General features: G+C 40.0%; 2 protein-coding genes and 1 long non-coding RNA gene across 21 annotated transcripts in view; 1 reads left to right on the top strand and 2 right to left on the bottom strand.

Moving 5' to 3' along the window:
- The window catches only part of Trpm3 (transient receptor potential cation channel subfamily M member 3), a 539859-nt gene that overhangs the window by 111640 nt on the left and 407773 nt on the right, over positions 1–20446 (bottom strand). For all 18 annotated transcript variants that reach the window (XM_060387459.1, XM_060387502.1, XM_060387548.1 and 15 more), the window contains one exon: positions 12551–12623. In XM_060387459.1, the coding sequence (XP_060243442.1) occupies positions 12551–12623 (73 nt within the window). The remainder of the gene's footprint in view (positions 1–12550; positions 12624–20446) is intronic.
- Positions 1–20446, top strand: part of LOC132655241 (uncharacterized) — a 72424-nt gene that overhangs the window by 20642 nt on the left and 31336 nt on the right. Inside the window, exon 4 of one of the 2 annotated variants that reach the window (XR_009592980.1) lies at positions 12676–13103. The exons of the other annotated variant lie outside the window; for it this stretch is intronic. This is a non-coding gene — a long non-coding RNA (uncharacterized LOC132655241). Of the gene's footprint in view, positions 1–12675; positions 13104–20446 lie in introns of those variants that run through there. 2 annotated transcript variants of the gene reach the window in all.
- LOC110565326 (large ribosomal subunit protein eL29-like) lies at positions 17327–17881 on the bottom strand. Its single transcript, XM_060366273.1, has one exon. It carries the CDS (start codon positions 17879–17881, stop codon positions 17423–17425), a length of 459 nt encoding a protein of 152 aa, XP_060222256.1. The 3' UTR covers positions 17327–17422.

Below are 20446 nucleotides of genomic sequence, written 5' to 3'. Positions count from 1 at the left end.
GTTGTTGCTCTTACAGCCTGTGCTGTTGGTGTTCTGTTCAGGAAGTTTTCCCCTGTACCAATGAGTTCTAGGGTATTTCCCACTTTTTTTTTCAAGCCGATTTAATGTGTCTGGTTTTATGTTGAGGTCTTTGATCCACTTGGACTTCAGTTTTGTGCAGGGTGACAAGTATGGATCTATTTTCATTTTTCTACATGTAGACATCCAGTTAGACCAGCACCATTTGTTGAAGATGCTATCTTTTTTCCATTGTATGGTTTTGGCGTCTTTGTCAAAGATCAGGTGTCCATAAGTGTGTGGGTTTATTTCTGGGTCCTCTGTTCGGTTCCATTGATCCACCATTCTGTTTCTATGCCAGCCACATGATAATCTCCCTAGATGCTGAAAAAGCCTTTGACAAAATCCAACATCCATTCATGTTCAAAGTATTGGAGAGATCAGGGATACAAGGCACATATCTAAACATAGTAAAGGCGATATACAGCAAGCCTATAGCCAACATCAAACTGAACGGAGAGAAACTTAAAGCAATCCCACTGAAATCAGGGACAAGACAAGGCTGCCCACTCTCTCCATATCTCTTCAACATAGTGCTGGAAGTCCTTGCTAGAGCAATAAGACAGTTGAAGGAGATCAAGGGGATACAAATTGGAAAGGAAGAAGTCAAATTATCACTATTTGCAGATGATATGATAGTATACGCGAGTGACCCCAAAAACTCTACCAGGGAACTCCTACAGCTGATAAACACCTTCAGCAAAGTGGCAGGATACAAAATTAACTCAAAAAAATCAGTAGCCCTCCTGTATACAAAAGACAAAAGGGCTGAGAAAGAAATTAAGGAAACAACACCCTTCACAATAGCCACAAATGACATAAGGTACCTCGGAGTAACCCTAACCAAGGAAGTCAAAGACTTGTATGAAAAAAATTTCAAATCTCTGAAGAAAGAATTAGAAGAAGATATGAGAAGATGGAAAGATCTCCCATGCTCATGGCTTGGTAGGATTAACATAGTAAAAATGGCCATCTTACCAAAAGCAATCTACAGATTCAATGCAGTGCCCATCAAATTACCAACACAATTCTTTACAGACCTGGAAAGGAAAATTCTCAACTTCATATGGAATAACAAGAAACCCAGAATTGCTAAAACAATCCTCTACAATAAAAGATCTTCCGGAGGTATCTCCATCCCTGATCTTAAGTTGTACTATAGAGCAACAGTTTTAAAAACTGCATGGGTTGTTTTTCTTAAGGGTTCTGGCTGCTGCTAAGTTGTTCATGCTCTCAGGGGTACCCATGTGAAGGCAGGCAGTACTAATTGGACTCTGTGGATTGTTTAAAGAGACAAGGACATGAAGTTAGGAGGGGGAAATGTTGGGGAGATATTGGAAGGTGAGGAGGAGTTTGGGTTGTGTATGGTAAAGATATACTAATATATGAAATTGTCAAATAAAACATTCTAAGAAAGCATTATGCAAAGATTTTTTACTGTCATATGTATTGTTGATAATCACTATTACCAACTTAATAATCATAATTTAATAAACATGCCAGTCGATAATGCTATTGCATCGAGAACATTCCTGGTTGGACCATTATTCCAGTATCTTTTATGGTCAATGTGAATGACTGGCTGCCATAGACTTTCCACAAAATGGTACTGCACAATAAAAGAGAATACTAAGTTCAGAGGGTTCTCAAATTTCATAGGGCTTATGCATGTCAGAATTGCCAGTTTGTATCAGGGGTGAGTCTCTGAGAGTGCATGGGTGTCAATCAAATCTACATTTTGGCTTTCTCTTCAGCTTCTTTTCCTGTGTGAGCTGAAGTTTATCCAGGTTAAGATGAACACCAGAGGAGGCCAAGTTGTTATGGTGCAAGAGTCTGAATGCAGATGGGGATGCTATGGCTAGTTTATAAGATGACATTGTTTTGGGGAATGTAATTTTAAGAAGACTGGGTTGCTCAGGTTATGGACACTGGGAATCCTCCATTTGAGCCACAGCCATCCCTATTTGGAAGGTTTCTCTAGCACCCTCAAGGCTTCCTGGTATAAGAAGACATGCAGCTTTGGTGTTCTCTGGTGATATCTGGTTGCAAGCTCCTGATGGACTGTCATGGCTGGAACCTAGCTTTTGAGGAACTGCAGGTTCCTTCTCTCACTACTGTGTGTTTCTTGGCTTCTCTATCACCTGGCCCTTTTCATTTCCTTATTACTGGGGCCAGGGATGACAAGAGGTAATTAAGCTTTGGTTTGATTTTCCTCTTATTGATTGTTTTTCAGTGGAACGTCTACTCACTTTGAAGAAGTTTTCCTACTTTTCATTTTGATATAACTGAAGTTATATAATAACCTTACAAAGTCAGGTATTTAAATGTGTACTCAGTCTCTTTAGTGATATGTATGCCAAGGATTTTTCGAACAAACAGTGCTTTTATGTCCTTAGTCCCAACAATATATGCAAGTAAAAAGGATGAATGGACTTATAGATGGTTTATGATTAATGATATTGTAAAGCTCTGTGTGTTTCTTTTTCTAAAATTCAGTTAAATGAATATGTTCTTTTTGCTGTACTTTTTCTGCAGCACAAAAAATCCAATCCTTCAACAGCCTCCTACTTGCTAACAGAGAACCATGGAAAAGTATTTCTGTAGTATGTACAACAGAGAAACATATAATTGATATGAGATTGAGAGTAGAATCACAATTTTTATTCTTGGGCCGATTATTTATGATATGTCAAAAAGGAATTTGTTTTTACAGCTGTATGAATACATTTTCTGCTATTACCAGCAAGGTACTATAGAAACCTATGGCCCACGGTTCAGGGATATTTTTCTGGAATTATTGCATTGATTCTGCCCTTTTTTTTCTCTTACTCATTCTGTCTCTTCCTTTGAGTGCAATGGCTTTGTTTTTGCTAAAGTTACACATTACGAAGCTGAACCATTGATTCCTCTAAGAGTTGCTATGAAAATCTCTAGTTCATTGTCTCAGGAAACCATGGTCTCACATCCAATATCCATTTGCTTATTTAGTTCCCTGTCTCCAGCCTCTTTTCAAAACTGTATCTCAGCCTGCTTTTAGCATCTGGTTCTCTATACCAGAAAATCTGTTTTGGCTTCTTTAGAGAATAAGTCTTTTTCTTTTCATTTGCAGAGGGTATTGGGGAGTGGAGGGAAGACATAGCATTCTGGCTACATCTTAAAAAAAGATTTAACAAAAATTTTCATCCCAAGTCTTCCCTTTAAATTTCTGGATGTCCCAAATTCTAAGACTTTTGGGCACCAAAAAGTGTAAATCAGCTTGATGGTAGCTTTGAATTTAGTTGGTTTTTTTTTTTTCAGTCTGCTATTTTTCATTTTTTCCCATCTGTTCTCATCTTCTAGGTATAGAAATGGTTTACCTCATCTAATTGGTTACAACATAGTCACATGGTTCTAAAATTTCTACAAAAGAAACTGAGGTATTTAGCTTCCAAGAATGTGGAAAGTGAATGCTCAGTACAGAACACACAAAATGCAGCTTTTTCACCTACCAAGACCTCACACTCTTGTTTTCGATGCATTAATTAGCAAGTCATGGTAGATCCTTGGCTTAGTGGCCACATTTGTCAGTCTCTCTGTGTTTTGTCATATACTAAGAAAACCGCAGTTGTCATTAATTTTCTAAAGACATAAAAATGGAGGCACTATATAATATCTGTTATAAGATATTATAGAGGATGCAGAGCAAGTGTGAGTGACCTGCAGCATCTAGATTCATGTCCAGATTCTACCAACCTCTGCCCGTGTGACCCTAGCTAAAAGTTTAGTTTCTTTGGGCCCCAGTGTCCCTGATGGCTCTTGCTTTATAGTAATATTATCAAGATTAAGTTAGTTAATCCTCAGAAGTGTGGCAAATTATGTATTAGATACAGTTGTTATATGCTAGTTTTATTGCTACTGATATGGGCAAAGGGAGACAAGAACTAGGCTTGAGGGTTATGTCAACCAGGCTCAAGAACTATGGCCTTCTCTGGGTGCTCACTGCATTTAACTGTGTTATGCCAGAGAGTTGGCTATGCACTCAAGGACAGCTACCTGTGCATTCCTAGAGGCCACGAGTCTAAGAATTTAGTTAGAGTTTTCATTATATCCCACTGTATATGTGAAGGTAGATGGTTTCATGGGCACATCTCCACCAGTTTCAGTTTATTGACTCTGAAAGATACATGTTTTATCAGATCCCCACTCCTTTCCTGGTTCCTGAAAATGCTCTCCCAATTCTAAGAACCTTCCATCATTATGTGTGTAGATCTGACATAACTTCTTCTCATATGCCAAAGCCCTAGTTCCTAAGTTTGATGCACTCAGCAGCCAAGCCATCATCTTCTTCCCTTGGAAAGAGTGCTTTTGCTTCTGTAAGTCTGTTTTGGTAAGAGGCCTCTTGTCTGTCCTTGTGTATTTTGTGATGAGGACAGGAACTTCTGGGACAACCAAGGAAAGTGATATCATCATTATTTTTATTATTAGTACAAACAACACATTTTAAAATTGTGTTGTTGCCAGTCCACATGATCATATAACTGAGACTAGGCAGTGTTTCATTGTTCTCAACTAAGTCAAGAAGGAAAAGGCATGAGTCTTTAGCCTTGCTGGGAAGTCACAGACAGGAGTTCTTCACTAATGGAGAGAGAAGTGGCAGATTTGCAGTGAATTAAACTTCCAGATCTGAGCACCTGAGTTGTGTTCCTGTTTCAAGTCAGAAGCTTTTATGTTGTGGTAGTTTGAATGAGAATGGTCCCCATAGGCTCATATATTTGAATGTGTGATTTGCTGTTGGTGGAACTGTTTGAGAAGGATTAGGAGGCATGGCCTTGTTGGAGGACGTTTGTTACTATGGGTGGCCTTTGAGGTTGAAAAAGCCCATACCATTCTCAGTTATCTCTCTGTGGTTGTTTGAATAGGTATGACCCCCATAGATTCATGTGTTAGAATGCTTGGCTATAGGGAGTGATGGTATTAGAAGGTCAGTAAGGGGTGGCCTTACTGGAGGAGCTGTGGTTTTTGTTAGAGGAAGTATGTCATTGTGGAGGTGGGGTTTTGAAGTTTTAGATGTTCAAGCTTTGCCCAGTGTGATACACACATCCAGCCCCCTCTTTGCTGCCTGTGGATCAAGATGTAGAACTCTCAGCTCCTTCTCCAGCACCATGTTTTCCTGGGTACTGCCATGCTTCCACCATGATAATAATGGCTGAAACCTCTGAAACTGTAAGCAAGCCCCAAATTATATGTTTTCTTTTATAAGAATTGCCTTGGTCATGGTATCTCTTCACAGCAATGGGAACCCTAGTTAAGACACATGCTTTCTCTGCCTCATGCATGTGGATCAGATATGAACTATTAGAGACTGCTCCAGTGCTATGCCTACGACATGCCTCCTGCCATGATGGTCATGTGTTTTACTACCCTCTGGAACCATGATCTCCCTCAATAAACATTTTTTTTTTCTATAAGTTGCCTTGGTCATGGGGTTTCTTCATAGTAATAGGAGAGTAACCAAGACAGACATGTTACAAAGTGAAAGGATGTTTAATTTCTGAGGAAAAAAAGTAACAGGGTCCTCTACATTTAGACCCTGTATTTAGAAATGGCCACATGGTGCTAAAGAAAGAGTAATGGACCTAGGTTTATTCTGGCCCTGATTCTCCTTACTCCTCCAAACACAAGCTGAGGCATAGAGCAGTGGAACCTGGAACAAAGTAGAAACGAGGGAGAAACCATGCTGTTTGGAAGGAGAAGGGTTTATTTCATTCTTAGAGGGAGGCAAGCAATGTGAGCAGGAGTGTGGGCATCTCACACCTGAGAGATGCTGTGGTGCTGGGAAGTCAACATGGAGGGGCCACAGGGAGTCCTGGGTAAAGGACCTGTGAATGTCTACCATGGAGTCACTGTTCAGTTTGACGTTGTTTCCATTATTGACAAGTAAACCTCTTTTCTATTCATGGCTGTTTCTAGGAAACTCTACAGTAAGTTTAATTTTCTTGTTTTAATTTTGAAATTATAAGGGCCAAGTTCTATGTTTTGACTTCTCTGACAAAGCAAAGAAATAACAGGTGAAATTAAGGACTAGAAGGCAGGAGTGAGCAAGAGAGTGGAAACTAGTATTTCAGGAGTTTGCAGCCTCCTGAGGAGTATGTCATATTTGTCATTCAGTAGATCATTGATTTGAGAGGACAGAGTCCTCCCCAATGACCTTTATAGGTAAGGTCACCCTAGATTATACTTGGGCTGTTAACGTGACTTTTGCTAGTTGGCTGATATGAGAAATAACTTCAATTAATAAGTAGTATTTATTGAATTCCTCCTGTTTGTCAGCAACTTTGCTGGATGGAGAGAGAGAGAGAGAGAGAGAGAGAGAGAGAGAGAGAGAGAGAGAACCTGTTTTCAAATGGAAACAACTATGTGTTAAATGTGAACCATGAAGGAAGGCAGTGAGTCAGCCTCAGCGAGCATCCTGAGCAGCCTCCTCAGGTGTCCTTTGCATCAACCACTATAAGAAAGGTGACATGAGGTCAGCAAATGTGTATTTTGTTCTGCCTATTTGGTAGAAATTGTGTAGATATGTATACATGGTATGTGCACACAAATATGGCCACTCATTTTCAGTTTGTCATTTCATTTTGTCTCTACTTCTTTTCTTCCTTTTCTTCCTTTTCCTCTTCCTCCTCCTCCTCCACTTCCTTTTCTTCTTCTTCTTCTTCAACTTCTCTTCTTCTTCTTCTTCTTCTTCTTCTTCTTCTTCTTCTTCTTCTTCTTCTTCTTCTTCTTCTTCTTCTTCCAGACCACCATGTATAAAAGAGATCTTTCCAGGTACTGGGTTAAGGGCTTTGTTCTCATTATCAATTAAGATAGTCATCATGGCAACAAAAGGGTTGCCATTATTATCTCAGCTTCATAGAGGAGGCAACTGGGGCTCAATGAGGTCAAACAATTTTCTAGTCAGGGAAAAAGAATGCTTTGAATGTGGCCACCAGTCTTGCTGTTATAATGTGTTACAGCCTTTGCCTATGTGGCCTCTCTGCAGTAAGTGTCCTATGGAGAGGGTGGGAATGAGGCTAGAGGTGGGAGGAGTAAGGGAAGAACACTTGGGATGCTTTGACCTTTTAGGATCATTTTTTCCCTAAAAAATGAATAGTAGGCTTTGGCCTCAGAGAAAAAAGTTGGTAAAAATATAATTTCCTTCAATATATTTGAAATGATCAAGGACAGACTATTAAAACTGAAGAATGTAACATTGATAATAATAAATACACATAATAAGTAATTAGTAGCATAATTAGCTATATCTGCTGTGACCTTCTGAATATATTTGTATAAATGCTTGAACTCTGGTTAGTATTAATTTGACCTAGTTTCTGGTTTTGTCTGCTGAATGAAACATTATCTTTTGGAACACACCATGAATTGGCAATGAATACATAATATAATCATAGTACATTTATTCTATGATACAGAGTTTTGGATATTTGCATTTGAGGAAGTTTGATACCTTTTGACCCTTAGAACTTCTAAGACAAATGTGGAGATGTGCAGGTTTAAAAAGTCATTTTGGACTTACTTTCTTCACCCTTTTATGTCTACAGAACCTCCATTTCATATCTTGCTCAGACTTGGGGGCTGGCAAGATGGCTCAGTAGGCAAAGGTACATGATGCCAAGCCTGGTGACTTGAGCTCAAACTCTGGGACAGGAGCCTACCACAGAGGGCCTCTGAAAGACTCTACCTAGCAGTGTATCAAAGCAGATACTAAGACTTATAACCAAACCTTTGGCAGAGTACAGGGAATCATATGAAAGAAGGGGAAGTCGATATGACCTGGAAAGACAGAAGCTCCACAAGGACAAAATACATCTGGGCACAGGGGTCTTTTATGAGACTGTTTCTCCAACCAAGGACCATGTATGGATATAACCTAGAACCTCTGCTCGGATGTAGCCCATGGTAGCTCAGTATCCAAGTGGGTACCCTAATAAGGGGAACAATGACTATTTCTGACATGAACTCAATGGCGGGTTCTTTGACCTTCCCCACCCCAGAGGGAGGAGCAGCCCTGCTCGACCACAGAGGAGGACATTGCAGCCAGTCCTGATGATACCTGATAAATCAGGGTCAGATGAAAGGGGAGGAAGTCCTCCCCTATCAGTAGACTTGGAAAGGGACAGGGAGGAGATGAGGGAGGGAGGGCGGGATTGGGAGGGAATGAGAGAGTGAAAGACAGCTGGGATGCAAAGTTAATAAACTATAACTAATATTAAAAAAAATTAAAAAAAGAAATGTGACTTCTAGAAAATTCAAGTCACATGCAAACTGATTTAAAAACAAAAAGAAGAGAACTGACTTCTCAAAATTGTCTCCTGACCTTCACATGTGCCCCCTTCTCCAAATAAATGTCATAAGTCTGGCCATGGATAAGCTTCACCATCTCCCATCTCATAGTTCCAGAATTTCTTTGACTCTCTTGTTGTAGGGATAAATTCAAAGGTAGGTATTTATCAAAATTAAGCAAGTTCCCATTCAGTTTGAAACTTCTCTGTTGTAATTACCAAGAAAGGTGGATGTTTCTGGTTGGCATTTTCCCAGCTGGTTGGGTGTTATCCTGTCACTGATGTTGGTTTCTCTGCCTGACTCATGGATAACCTAGCATCTCAGGGAGCTCAAGGTCAGACCTTGATGACATCCACTGAGCCCTACCTCTCCTTTTGTCTCAATTGTGCTTTTCCTTATGGCCCGGTGACTCTACAAACCCATCCATCTATTTCTGCTTTAGCTGGTTTAAATGGTGTTTCTTTACTTAGGTAATTTCTAATTGTATCAAGAGTTCACTGATTACAGTTAAACAAAGCAGGTTTCAGCTTATACTTATGATACTTTTATATTAGGTGATTATGTGGAGATTCTTTTTTCTCTTATTAAAATGACTTTTTATCTGGTGCCTGCAATGCAGATAGGCCTACTGTATTTGTGGTTTCTCACTGTATGAGTGGTTAGAAGAGGGCACCAAGCCTGTGTTCAGACCATCACTCTCAAGGTGAAGGGAATGTGACATCACTTCTTGTCAAAAGTATCCATGTCACCATTTGAAGTCATCCTAGGCTTCCTGGATGTCAGTAGCATTCTTTCTTCACTGCATTCATTTGAAAATGCTTTATAGGAAAGACATCTATGTAAGATGTGGGAAAATTCACCTCTATTATTCACTTTATTATTTACCTACACACTGCTTTTTTTTTACATTTTTTTAATTTTATTTTTCTCATTAGTTACATTTTGTTAATTCTGTATCCCAGCTGTATCCCTCATTCCCTCCCCAGTCCCACCCTCCCTCCCTCATCTCCTCCCTGCTCCTTTCCAAGTCCACTGATAGGGGAGGACCTCCTCCCCTTTCATATGACTCCGTTTTGTCAGGTATTTTCAGGACTGGCTGCAAAGACCTCCTCTGTGGCCTAACAGTACTGCTCCTCCCTTGTGGGGTGGGGAGGTCAAAGAGCCAGTCATTGAGTTCCTGTTAGAAATAGTCCTTGTTCCCCTCACAATGGGAAACCAATTGATTACTGAGCTATCATGGGTCACATCCAAGCAGAGGTTCTAGGTCCTACACACTGCTTAAGTGTGTATCAGAGGACTGAAATTCACTAATACAATTTCAAATACTAGAAAACTAAATTAAACAGCTCAAAAACAAGGGAAGCAATGGCATATTTTCCCCATGGCCACTTGGTTTCCCATGTGCTTTCCTTCTTTCCCCAGTGGATTTATGGAGCAGTGGTTTATTTCCTGGCCTTCTTCCAGTCTAACTACTGGTTTTCTCAGGAACCCTAAGAATAAAAATTGGACTTTACAAATAACCCTTGTGCATTACATAATTGAAAATTAAATATAACTGTGAAAATTAAGTGTTAAGCTTGTTACTTGCCTTGGCTAAACACATATGAGGAGTATAATAAACTTAAGAATTTAAAATGGATGTAATTATCTATATATGCTTCATCATCAAAGAAGTCAGCCAAAAACATTCTAGATTCCCTTTCCAAATTAAGTAGGTCCGTGTTGGGGAGCATTTAGAAGTCTTTGCAAAATAGAGTTGACACACTATAATCTTTTAATGGCACAAATTCCCGTTAGCATAACTGCTGCATAAATAATGTTCATTACAGTGATTAGAAATGTTACTTTCTTAGAGCAATCAGAATTTTCTTTCATCTCTTTTATAGCAGTACTTTTTAAGCTGCAGGTTTATGACCCATGAAATCAATTTAGTAGGGTAAATCAGCATCCAGGAAAGTAGATTAAAAGAGAAAGTATTCAATTTCATCGCATATTGTCCATTTAAATATTATCCCAGGTAGCTTAATTTTAATTTTTCAAAGTGCAATATGCATAACTATGTGATTATGACATCAACTGTATTTCATTTTGTAAAACATCATCCTAAAAAAGCTGGAAAACAGGAATTCTACAGTATGATAAATGAATGCTATGGCTGACCTGAAGATGGTGCATAATTTCTATTCTCATAAATTGCTAAAGACAAGTGTTTTAATTAAATGGTCATGGTCACTTTGTGATCCCTTCCCTATTTGCTATAAATTTTGCTCATGGGAATTTGTTATTGCTAATGGAATGGGGATATCTTGGATGCATACATGAGCTCTCAGGTTTGGGCTGAACCTTTTGCTAGCTAGCTTCTTGGGCACATGCTGACTGGCTTTCATGCCTCAGTGTTCTTATTTATAAATGAGCCTCACAACGAATTGGCATCTAAGTATTATGCAGAATCTATGAACAAATGCACTAAAATCTCTTCACAGTGTTGGGCACATAGACTTCAATGAACATTGTTTATTGATACTATTCCTTTCCTCATTATCTTTATATTAGAATAGAAAATATTAGAGAGTCTTGTATCGAGTTTTACCTTTGTCTATGATGAAAGAAACCTAAAGCCCAGAGCGTGTCTTGTGATTCAGCCTATGCATGGCCCTCAAGGTCCTTATATTTGTAGTTGCAATGAAATATCTTATAGAAACATTCAACCTGGGATACACCACCCACCAGGAGGAACTGAGATCTCCTGAAATGTGAACAGGAGTCTGGTGAATGCATATGGACACTCAGGGAGTGGGCAGGGAAAACTGTCAATCATGTTTGTCTAAGGGTCTCATGTAGTATGGTGAGAAGTCAGATATGTTAGACCTGAATTGAGACTTAATAATTAGTGTTGCATTGTTTAGCAGGTTATTCCATCCCTTGTAGCTTTTCTTACTCCTCTGGCAAAGGGAGATTAAATCAGTTCCGGCATCAAATAGTTGTTGCCGTGATTAATGTTTACCATATTCATTAAGAGCTTGGCACAGTCCCTGTCACAAATAAGTCCTCAAGAAAATAGCAATAGTGAAAGAAGAGTAATGGACTAGAAACAAAGAATGATGTAACTGGATTATGGAATACCAAATCTATCACTGGATCACTGAGTAATACATTCCTCTTTTCATACAACAAAACCTGAATGCTGCGTGAACTGGGCTTCAGTACAGTGCTTTGAAGGTGAATGAATAAGACAGATTTTCTGTGCTCATCGACTTTATACTCTATGGAGGCCATGGCCAGGCAATGAGAAGCCAGGTGATCAGGGCTGCTGCAGACGATTTTGGGACTAAGAAGGAACACATATGTTTGTAGCTGAGAACCATACTCAAAACCGTTTATGCTTTGTTTGTCTTAAACTTCTAGTCTGATTTTTAGAACAGAACAGGCCGAACTTTCCTCTGTTCATTTTAATTTTTAAAAGTTTTTTCAAGTGTAGTTCGCATATCAAGGCATACTAATGAGAAGATTTAATTTATAGAACCTGAAAGAAACTGGCCTTTACTGGGATATGGCTCCTAGGATGAGGGCAGGTAGTGAAACGTCTATGAAGGACTGGGGCTAGACGGTAGGATTAATATCCACCTTATCAATTAAAATCCAATAACCCAAGTATTACTGTGTCTTCCATGATAAACAGAGAGCTGAACTCTAAGGTAAAGATAATTTATAACAAGGATTATAGACAAAGTTTTATTTCTTTCTGCTTTCCTCTCAATGATATTTGATTTTTAATTTTAATGCATATGCACACATGTAGGTGCGCACGCACACACAGAACTACATTTACACCTATACTCCCATAGATGACTTTGAAGGTGATAATAGTTATTAAACAACTTCAGATAACTTAGATATTTTACATATTACATTAACATCTTTCATCTACATTTTTGTCACTCAGTGGACATGAGTTATATTGTATTCAAAACTTAGAAAATTGAATGACATGCAAAACGTCAGCATTAGAAGGCTTCAATAGTGGTAACAGTGTCTTACAGGGATGGTCACTGGCTCAGTTAACTAGATGCGACACAAAATCATTTGGGGTTATATCCATTACTAGGAGACATAAAGTGTCTGTGCTAATCTCTTAAAAGTACTTTTTGTATTCCATGGACAGGGAAACTTTTACCTTTGAGTAATGCTGTCAGAATAGCTAAATCAATGTCCTGGTGGCCTTCTGATCCCATTCGAAATACTGTGATCTGCAATTTGAGAAAAGGAGATGGTTAACAATGCATTTTTTTTCCTCCACAGAGAAATCAGAATCAATGAAACCACTTCTGAGCAGTGACTGTTTTACTATCTTTGAAGGAGGTTCTTAACCACAGGGCAAGCACACGTGAACATGAGAAGGTTAGACCCTGCAATTCATTAAGAGAGAGATGTGTCAATAGTTTCCAAGTGGGGATCATCTTAGATGACTGCATTGATTGTGGTTATCAAGCAAGACTTTCAGGAGTCACAAAATATGTAAGTTATAACACAGACCATGAGTGGAAAACCCATGAAGATAGCTGGCCACTATGCTATGTAGAAAATGGTCCACTGCCTATGCACATGCCTACGCTCACTCCTTAGCAAGCAATAGACATTTGTGCTGGTTGGTTTTTGTCAACTTGACACAGCCTAGGCATATCTGGGAAGAAGGAATCTTCACTGAGAAAATGCCTCCATAAGATTGTCGTAGGCAAGTCTGTAGGGACTTTTTCTGATTAATGGGTTGATGTTGGAAGGCCCAACCACCATGGGCAGAACCACCCCTGGGCAGGTGGTCCTGGAGTAGATAATAAAGTAAATTTGTGGAACTAGAGAGACAGCTCTGTGATTAAAAGTGCTGGCTGCCTTTCCAGAGGATCCAGCATCCATTCCCAGCACCCACATGGAAGCTTACAACTGTCTGTAACTCTAGTTCTGGGGATCTGACAACCTCTTCTGGCCTCTGCAGGCTTCAGTATGCATGTGTTGCACAGAAATGCATGCATGCAAAACACCCATATTAATAAACTAAAATAACAATAAACAAAAAAGAAAAAGGAACTAGGCCTAGAAAGCCAGGGTGAGCAAGCCAGCACGCCTCTGTGGTCTTTGTTTCAGTTTCTGCCTCCACCTTCTTGCTCTGAGTTCCTGCCTTTCCTGTACTCAGTGATGGGGAATGATCTTGGGGTTGGAACCCGAAATGAACCCTTTTCATGCCAAGTTGCCTTGGTCATGGCATTTTATCATAGCAACAAGAACTTTAACTAAAGATACCTCTCAGGGTTTTGACATTGGGACACGTATCACTGTGCAGCCTTCTCAATGACTTTGAATATCCTTTAGAATAATCTAGCAGCAAATCCAGATGGTAAGAAATAGACAGTAGGCAGTAAAGGGACAGTTTTTCCTTGGCAATGTGGAAACACAGTCTCCGAGGAAGAATAACAGGAAGGAGAGAGAAGAAATATCACTGAGGAAGTAATTCTTCCCTGAGACTTAACTGTTGACAAGAGAAAGAGAAAGAGAGAGCTTGGAGAGTCATTTTAGAGGAGATGTTTTTGCTAACAATTGATGGTGCTACCATGAACTGGCGATTGGGAATAAGTTTTACTTTTATGGCACTACAGAACTCCCCTCATAACCTTAAAATTTGCTGACATTAAAAGAAAACCCCAAGAAATGTTATTTATATGCACTCACTATGACCACCAAAGGTCCATGTTTATGTTTCTGGGAGGAATCCTTTACAGGCAGATAGGAAACACTGGCGTCCATATTGATGTGCAGCACAGGAATTGTTTCTTTTTTGTGCTCTGAGAAGTGAATCTCTTTAGATGCCTTGCCTTTTCACCTTGTAGAATGCTGGCTGCAGAGAGAAAGCTTCCAAGTTTTAAAGGCAAAGACAAGCAGCATCAGCATGTGGCTTGGGCAACATTTTAGGGATAGAATTCAAGTGGAAAAGGAAGAAAGGGCAAAAGGATACATGCCCCAGAAAAAGAGTATGACTTATTAGTGAATAACTCAGAAAAAGTTGCCTCAGCCATACTCCAGCTGGTTGTTGGAGACAACAGAGATTCGTGCTTAAAAATCATTGGCTTCTAGCAGTGATAAACTGAAAGATGGTTTTGGAGCAAAAGTCTGCACGAGGAGCTCAGTGGAGGATTTTTATAACGGAGCAAGGCTTAATCTATTTTAAGGAAACCTCTTCATAAAGAGTCAGGAAATCTTTGCTGAAGAACAGGAAAGATTGCTAACTGATGCATATCCTTAGTTAACTGGCCAGAAAGTACAACACAGAAACTTGCCAGTGTTCACTCAGTAAATTTACAGTTAGTTTGTAATTTCAGTAGAAATCTCAAAAGTGTTTTTGCTTTGATGCTTTGATTCTAATAATCACACGGAATTGTCATAGGATGATTCACCAAACAATAGAATTTAAAAATGGTGTGGTGTTGGCATTGGGAACAATGACCTGCCAACATTCCTGCACACACATGCGCATTTGAAGCTAGGCAAAAGGGGCCCTGAAAGTCAGTGGGAAAGAATTCATTTATTTTCTGTCTCTTCTCCCCTTTCTGTCTCATCTTTTGACTTTCTTTCCTTCCCTTCCCCCATCTTTCTTTCCCTTCCCTCTTTTCTTTAACAAAACAGTGGTCTTATTATGTTGCTTGTCTTAAAGTTACAATCTATGGCCTCAGCTTCCCTGATACCCAGAACTGTGGGTAGGAACTGCCTTGAGCAATAAGTCATGCTGGGACACTGCCTTTCCATTAAAAAAAATCTGAATTCTTTTTCTACCTCACAAATCATACACACACACACACACACACACACACACACACACACACACACACGGATTCAATATGTAAAAGTGTATTAGAACTGATATAAAAATACAGGAGATATCATAATAGGTAGATATTTTTCTTTCTTATGTAATGGAATTCTTAGATTTGTTCCCAAATATCATATAGAAGTACAGATCATATACATGCATACATTTTCTATTACATGTGCTTTAAAAATAGTTTTTTAAAAATATATGTCACATTTTAAAATTTTATTTTTGAGAGTGTATTTTAATTACAACATTTTTCCCTTCCATTTCTTCCTTCCAAGCCATCCCGGATATCTTTACCCTGTCTCCTTCAAATTCCTGGCCTCTTTTTTTTTTCCCACTAATTGTTACTGCAAAGATGTAAATGTATATGCATATATATTCCAAAATATTCTCTCCAAATAAGACCAAGAGCTACACCCATAACATCTCACCAACATGACTGCCCAAACATGACTTAAAAACAGTTATGTTAAAGCTGCTGATCCTCATTGCTATATGCTTTGATTAGGCAATCCTGGTTAATTTTTGTGCCTGGAGTCTACAAAAATACATCCTCATTATGGAATGTGTCACTTCAGTTAGGCATATTTTTGTCTGAATGTGCTACATAATAACTCTCCTTCATGTTCCCCATCTGTGGTTTGATTGATTGTCTTACCTAACCTCTTATGTTGAAACTTAAGGTCAGTGTGATGTGGGGCAGTTCTGCAGTGTTAGGTCTTGGTTTATGATTGCTATAAATTAGTATCCTTATAAGAAAGAACTGCCTCATTCTTTCTACTATGTGAAGACGCAGCAAGAAGGTGCCACTTAGGATCCAGAAAGTGGCCTCTACATCTTTGGCACTTTAATTTTGGACTTCCTAGCACCCAGAACTGTAGGAAGTAAATTTCCATTATCTATAAGATACCTAGATTGTAGTAGACTGGGTGAACTATGACAGAGATCTTCCTAATTAAAAAAAGTCCTGGTTTAGGGGAAGCCTTTTCTATGTGTCAGGAAGAGTGATATGTATGTTCAAATACATTATCTTCAACCCCTCATTTTATGTAATAAAATAAATGTGTGCCTGTACAAAAAGATGAATATATAAAATACACAATCAACAAATCATTGCCATGAGTGTTTGGATGAAATGGAGAATTAAATAAGGCTCAGTTATCATGGCTAGAACTTCTAAATAGCTCTTCAAAACTCACCATAGAGCCATTTAATGAAGCAGAAGATAGCCTTGCCCCCCAAAATGATAAAAGCACATTTCATTGTTGGTGGAATATAGCCGAGCATGGATTTTGGCCCTAGGAATGTGCGACTGTCATAAAGCCTCATGTGGGCAGGGGACACCTGGCACATAAACTTTCATTTTGTCACTAAAGCATTCAGATCCATTGTGTGACTTTGGGGATAGTGTGCACATTCTGGGAGAGAGGAAAGGCCCCAAAGGGTGCTTAACTGTAATGGCGATACTTAATTTCTACAAAGAAAAAGCCACATTAGTCCCCCCAAAGGTTATCTGGTTTGCCACAGTGAGTTACTGTTGCACTCTCCTGTTTTACACGCCCATCTCTTCTGTCTATAAGGTGGGATAATAACAGAGCTTGTCTATTTTCACTTATACAGGAAGTAAACTGTGTAGGATTTTCTGGCAAACAATTCTAAGTTTTGTCACTGGGGTGGAGAGGATGGGCAGCATCATCGATTGTTAAAAGACCAGTTGCCTCAGACATCTTCTACTTGACTAAACAGAGACAAAGTAACTTGGTTCAGGTCACAGGAAAGTTACAAGGAGAACTCTGACAGAAATCCACTAGCAGAAAGAAGAAACAAAGGGAGGGAAGAACACAGCATCACTCCCTGACTCATTTGTACCAGCTTATATCTGGAGGTCAGAGCCTGGGATGACTCTGAGGCGGAGGATGTGAACAGGAAGGCCTTCTCTTTTGTTTTGAGTTTGAGATGTTCTTCCAGAGGCTTGTGTGCTAAAGGCTTGACTCTCTGGCATTTTTAAAAATTTTTTATTTTATATTATTTTTTTTTTTTTTGTGGTGTGCTGGGAACATTTTTTATAGATCTTGCCCCCAGTTTATTTGTAAAAACAGCATAGCATAGGACACTGGTCATCTGTAAATAGTGTATAGGTGGGTGTGTCACACCAGTCCATCTTTACATTGGCAGAAGCCTTTCCTATGGGGCCTTTGGAGGGGCCTGGGCACCTTTGGGAGCCTGAGCCTTGGCTTTAGCTGGAGCTGCAGCCACTGCCTTGGTTTGAACCTTGGGGTTTGGTTGGCAGAGCCTAAGACCCTTGGCCATGTAGCTTTGAATCTGCTTCCCAAGCTTGGGGTGAGCAATGAAAGCCAGATGGTTGAGTTTGTGGTTGGGGTCCTTTGACATCTTGGGCTTAAGGGCAACAAGCTTCACAAGGGCGGTGATGGCCTCTGCTCGTGCACTCATTGCCTTTGCGTTGTTTGCCTGCATCTTCTTCAGGCCTTTCTTGTTGTGCTTCTTGGCAAAGCGCATGTTCCTCAGGAACTTGGTGTTCACCCTCTTAAGTGATCCATGACTTTGTGACCAGGGTTTCTTGATGCCATTTCTGTGCCATTTGCAGGACTGGCTGTGTATGGTATGGTTCTTGGACTTGGCCATGTCTGAATGGTAACCCGCAGATCCCACATCAGCTGGGACTGGAAGACAACATTGGCATTTTGATACAAACACTAACTCTTGTATGACACAGCTGGTTACATTTTCAAAGCATTATGGATACAGTGAGACTAAGCCAGTCTACCAGATACAAAAGAATAAATGTGGAAACTATTTCATGAAAAAAAGTTTTCCTCCAAATTCAGCCTTTTTAATAGACAAAATCATTGCTTTCATATGGAAGGGAAGCTGAGTTTTAAAATTTACTCCCTTCTCTTATTTACTAACCTTACAACCTGGCTGTCAACCAGCTTCCCTGGTTGTCTTCATTTCATTTTGTGTCTTCTTAAAAGACAGAAATTTGGTCACTGAACCTGTCACACCCAAGCCCTACTGATTTTGATTCACTCGGGTGCTTTACTGAGCATCTCTGCCTGGTGCTGCTGAGTCCAGAGGATGAAGCAGTGAAGCAAACAGATAATAGCTGTGCCTTCCCAGAAGTGGCATCATGGTAAGGGGAAATGAGATCATATGTGCAGTATGTGATGCCATGTTGAGAAATCTGTTCCAACATTGCTTCTATCTCCTGGTGCCTCCCTTCTCTCTGTCCCTGCCACCGAAGCCTTTAGCATCTTTAATTTTGTAGTAATTTTTTTCTCCTTGGCCTTTCTCATTCTGATCCTTTCTATCATCCCCTGTTTCTTTCCCATGAGGCTAGCATGCACTTCCGTAGTAATTTTTTTTTTTTTTAGTGGCTTCCATCCATTTATAAAACAGAAATTCAAGCAGGGCATTCAAGGACTCCTAGCATTGTGTTCCTAGCTTGTTCTCCAATACCATGTCTTTCTGACTGCACTCTCATTGTCATGGCTCTTGTTGCCATCTCTATCATTACAGCTGTGACCCAAATGCCAGATGTCCTACTTGTGTGGGACCTGCTCCTTTTTTTGAGACCATGATGTTTTTGGTTTCTCAGATTTTGTCTGTTCAGTTTTGTGGCACCACTAGATAGCCCCTGAGCTCAGTGCAAACATGATGGACTCCCTTTCTCAGCTGGGTTCCCTCCTCTTCCCCTCATCTGAGGCTACCCCAGATATGCTAAGGAGAGTCACATAATCCTCAGGGAACATTACAGGCTGGACCCTCTTTGACCTTTTCAACAAGTACCTGGGCAAGACCCCACCCTATACTAACGAGACCTTAGTTTTCAGCAAATGAACTTTAACTGTATCTGGAGCTGTTGCCTCATCCGTAGGATAATTAAGTACTGTGTTCCCCTTCTTATGATTGGGCTGTACTACTACATGTAAATGAAATATCCCTAGCACCCCTAGCTCCAGCAAATCAAACACATTCACACTCAAATCCTCTCCCACTGCCCAAGGTTTATAAGTCCCTGTTTCACATGAAATAAATGGGCTGCCATCATCTTTTCACCATGGTTGTCTGAGATTCATCATTTATTCTGGGGAAGGATTCCTGAAGAATTCACTGCTAGACCCCTGGGGCTTGGCATCTGGCTAGGCAGCCATAGGTACCTTGGTCACCCCTGAAACCTGCTCGAGCTCGTTGCTTGTCTGCAGAGGTAAACCACTGAGTGCTGATGAGGCAATGGCTGGACCTGCGTTCCAGCCATGAACCGACAAGGCATGTGTGTCCGCCTGCATCCTCTGCTGTTCATACAGCGGCATTACTGAAGGGCTGTAACACTGTGGCATTATCATCGGCTTTGGAAAACCCGAGTTTCCACTTCCTTCTGGTGCTAGCAATGAAACTAAAAAGAGCTAACCATAACACCCTGTGGAAAACCCTTTTCCACAAGCTGGTGAGATCCGGGAGCCTGGTGCTCTGAGTGCTGTAGATGCTCCTGAGAGAAGCGGAACCTGAGACTCCCAGCTTCCACCTGTTTTCCATCGGAGCTGGCAGTGCCTGGACCAGCCTTCCAGAGCAGGATCGTGCATTCCTGGCAGCAGCAGCAGGAAGGTAGAATGACAAGTTCCTTAGTGGATTGCATTTCCTTCACTTCTTCCACTCCACATGAGTCACTTTCAGAAGCTTTTCTATATGCCTAGGAGAAACCCTCCTCTTTTCTTTGTGCTGCTATTATTCTGTAAGGCTTTCTGAGACTCCATTTTCTACCTTTCATCACTCCTATACACCCACTTTTCTTTTTATGAAGCAGAGATTCACTTCCGGGAAGGAGTCCCAGTCCTTGTTCAGTAAACATTTGTTGAGTGGATGAACTATCACCATATGGTTGTGTTTAAAAGACTGACTTAAAGAAAATGAAAAAATTAAAAAGAAGTAGGCTATACCTCACAAGTGTTAATAATCAATTTTAGCACAGCAGTCTACTAGATGCCGTGCTATTGTTGAGAGACTAAACAGGTATTATATGAAGGAGGGTGGGTGTGTTACTTATAATCATTGTGTACTGAGACTTGGTATAAATGAGATATTTTGAAAACCACAGCAGCACAGACTACCCCAAAATATGTTTCACCAAGAGGTCTGACTATTTGGTTCCATATATATTAAACCACACAATACAGGAAAGAACTCAAAGTA

This window comes from Meriones unguiculatus, chromosome 1 (genome assembly GCF_030254825.1).
Source record: "Meriones unguiculatus strain TT.TT164.6M chromosome 1, Bangor_MerUng_6.1, whole genome shotgun sequence".
Lineage (NCBI taxonomy): Eukaryota > Metazoa > Chordata > Mammalia > Rodentia > Muridae > Meriones > Meriones unguiculatus.
The sequence above is the reverse complement of the archived record's forward strand: the minus strand, read 5'-3'. Positions and strand labels throughout refer to the sequence as shown.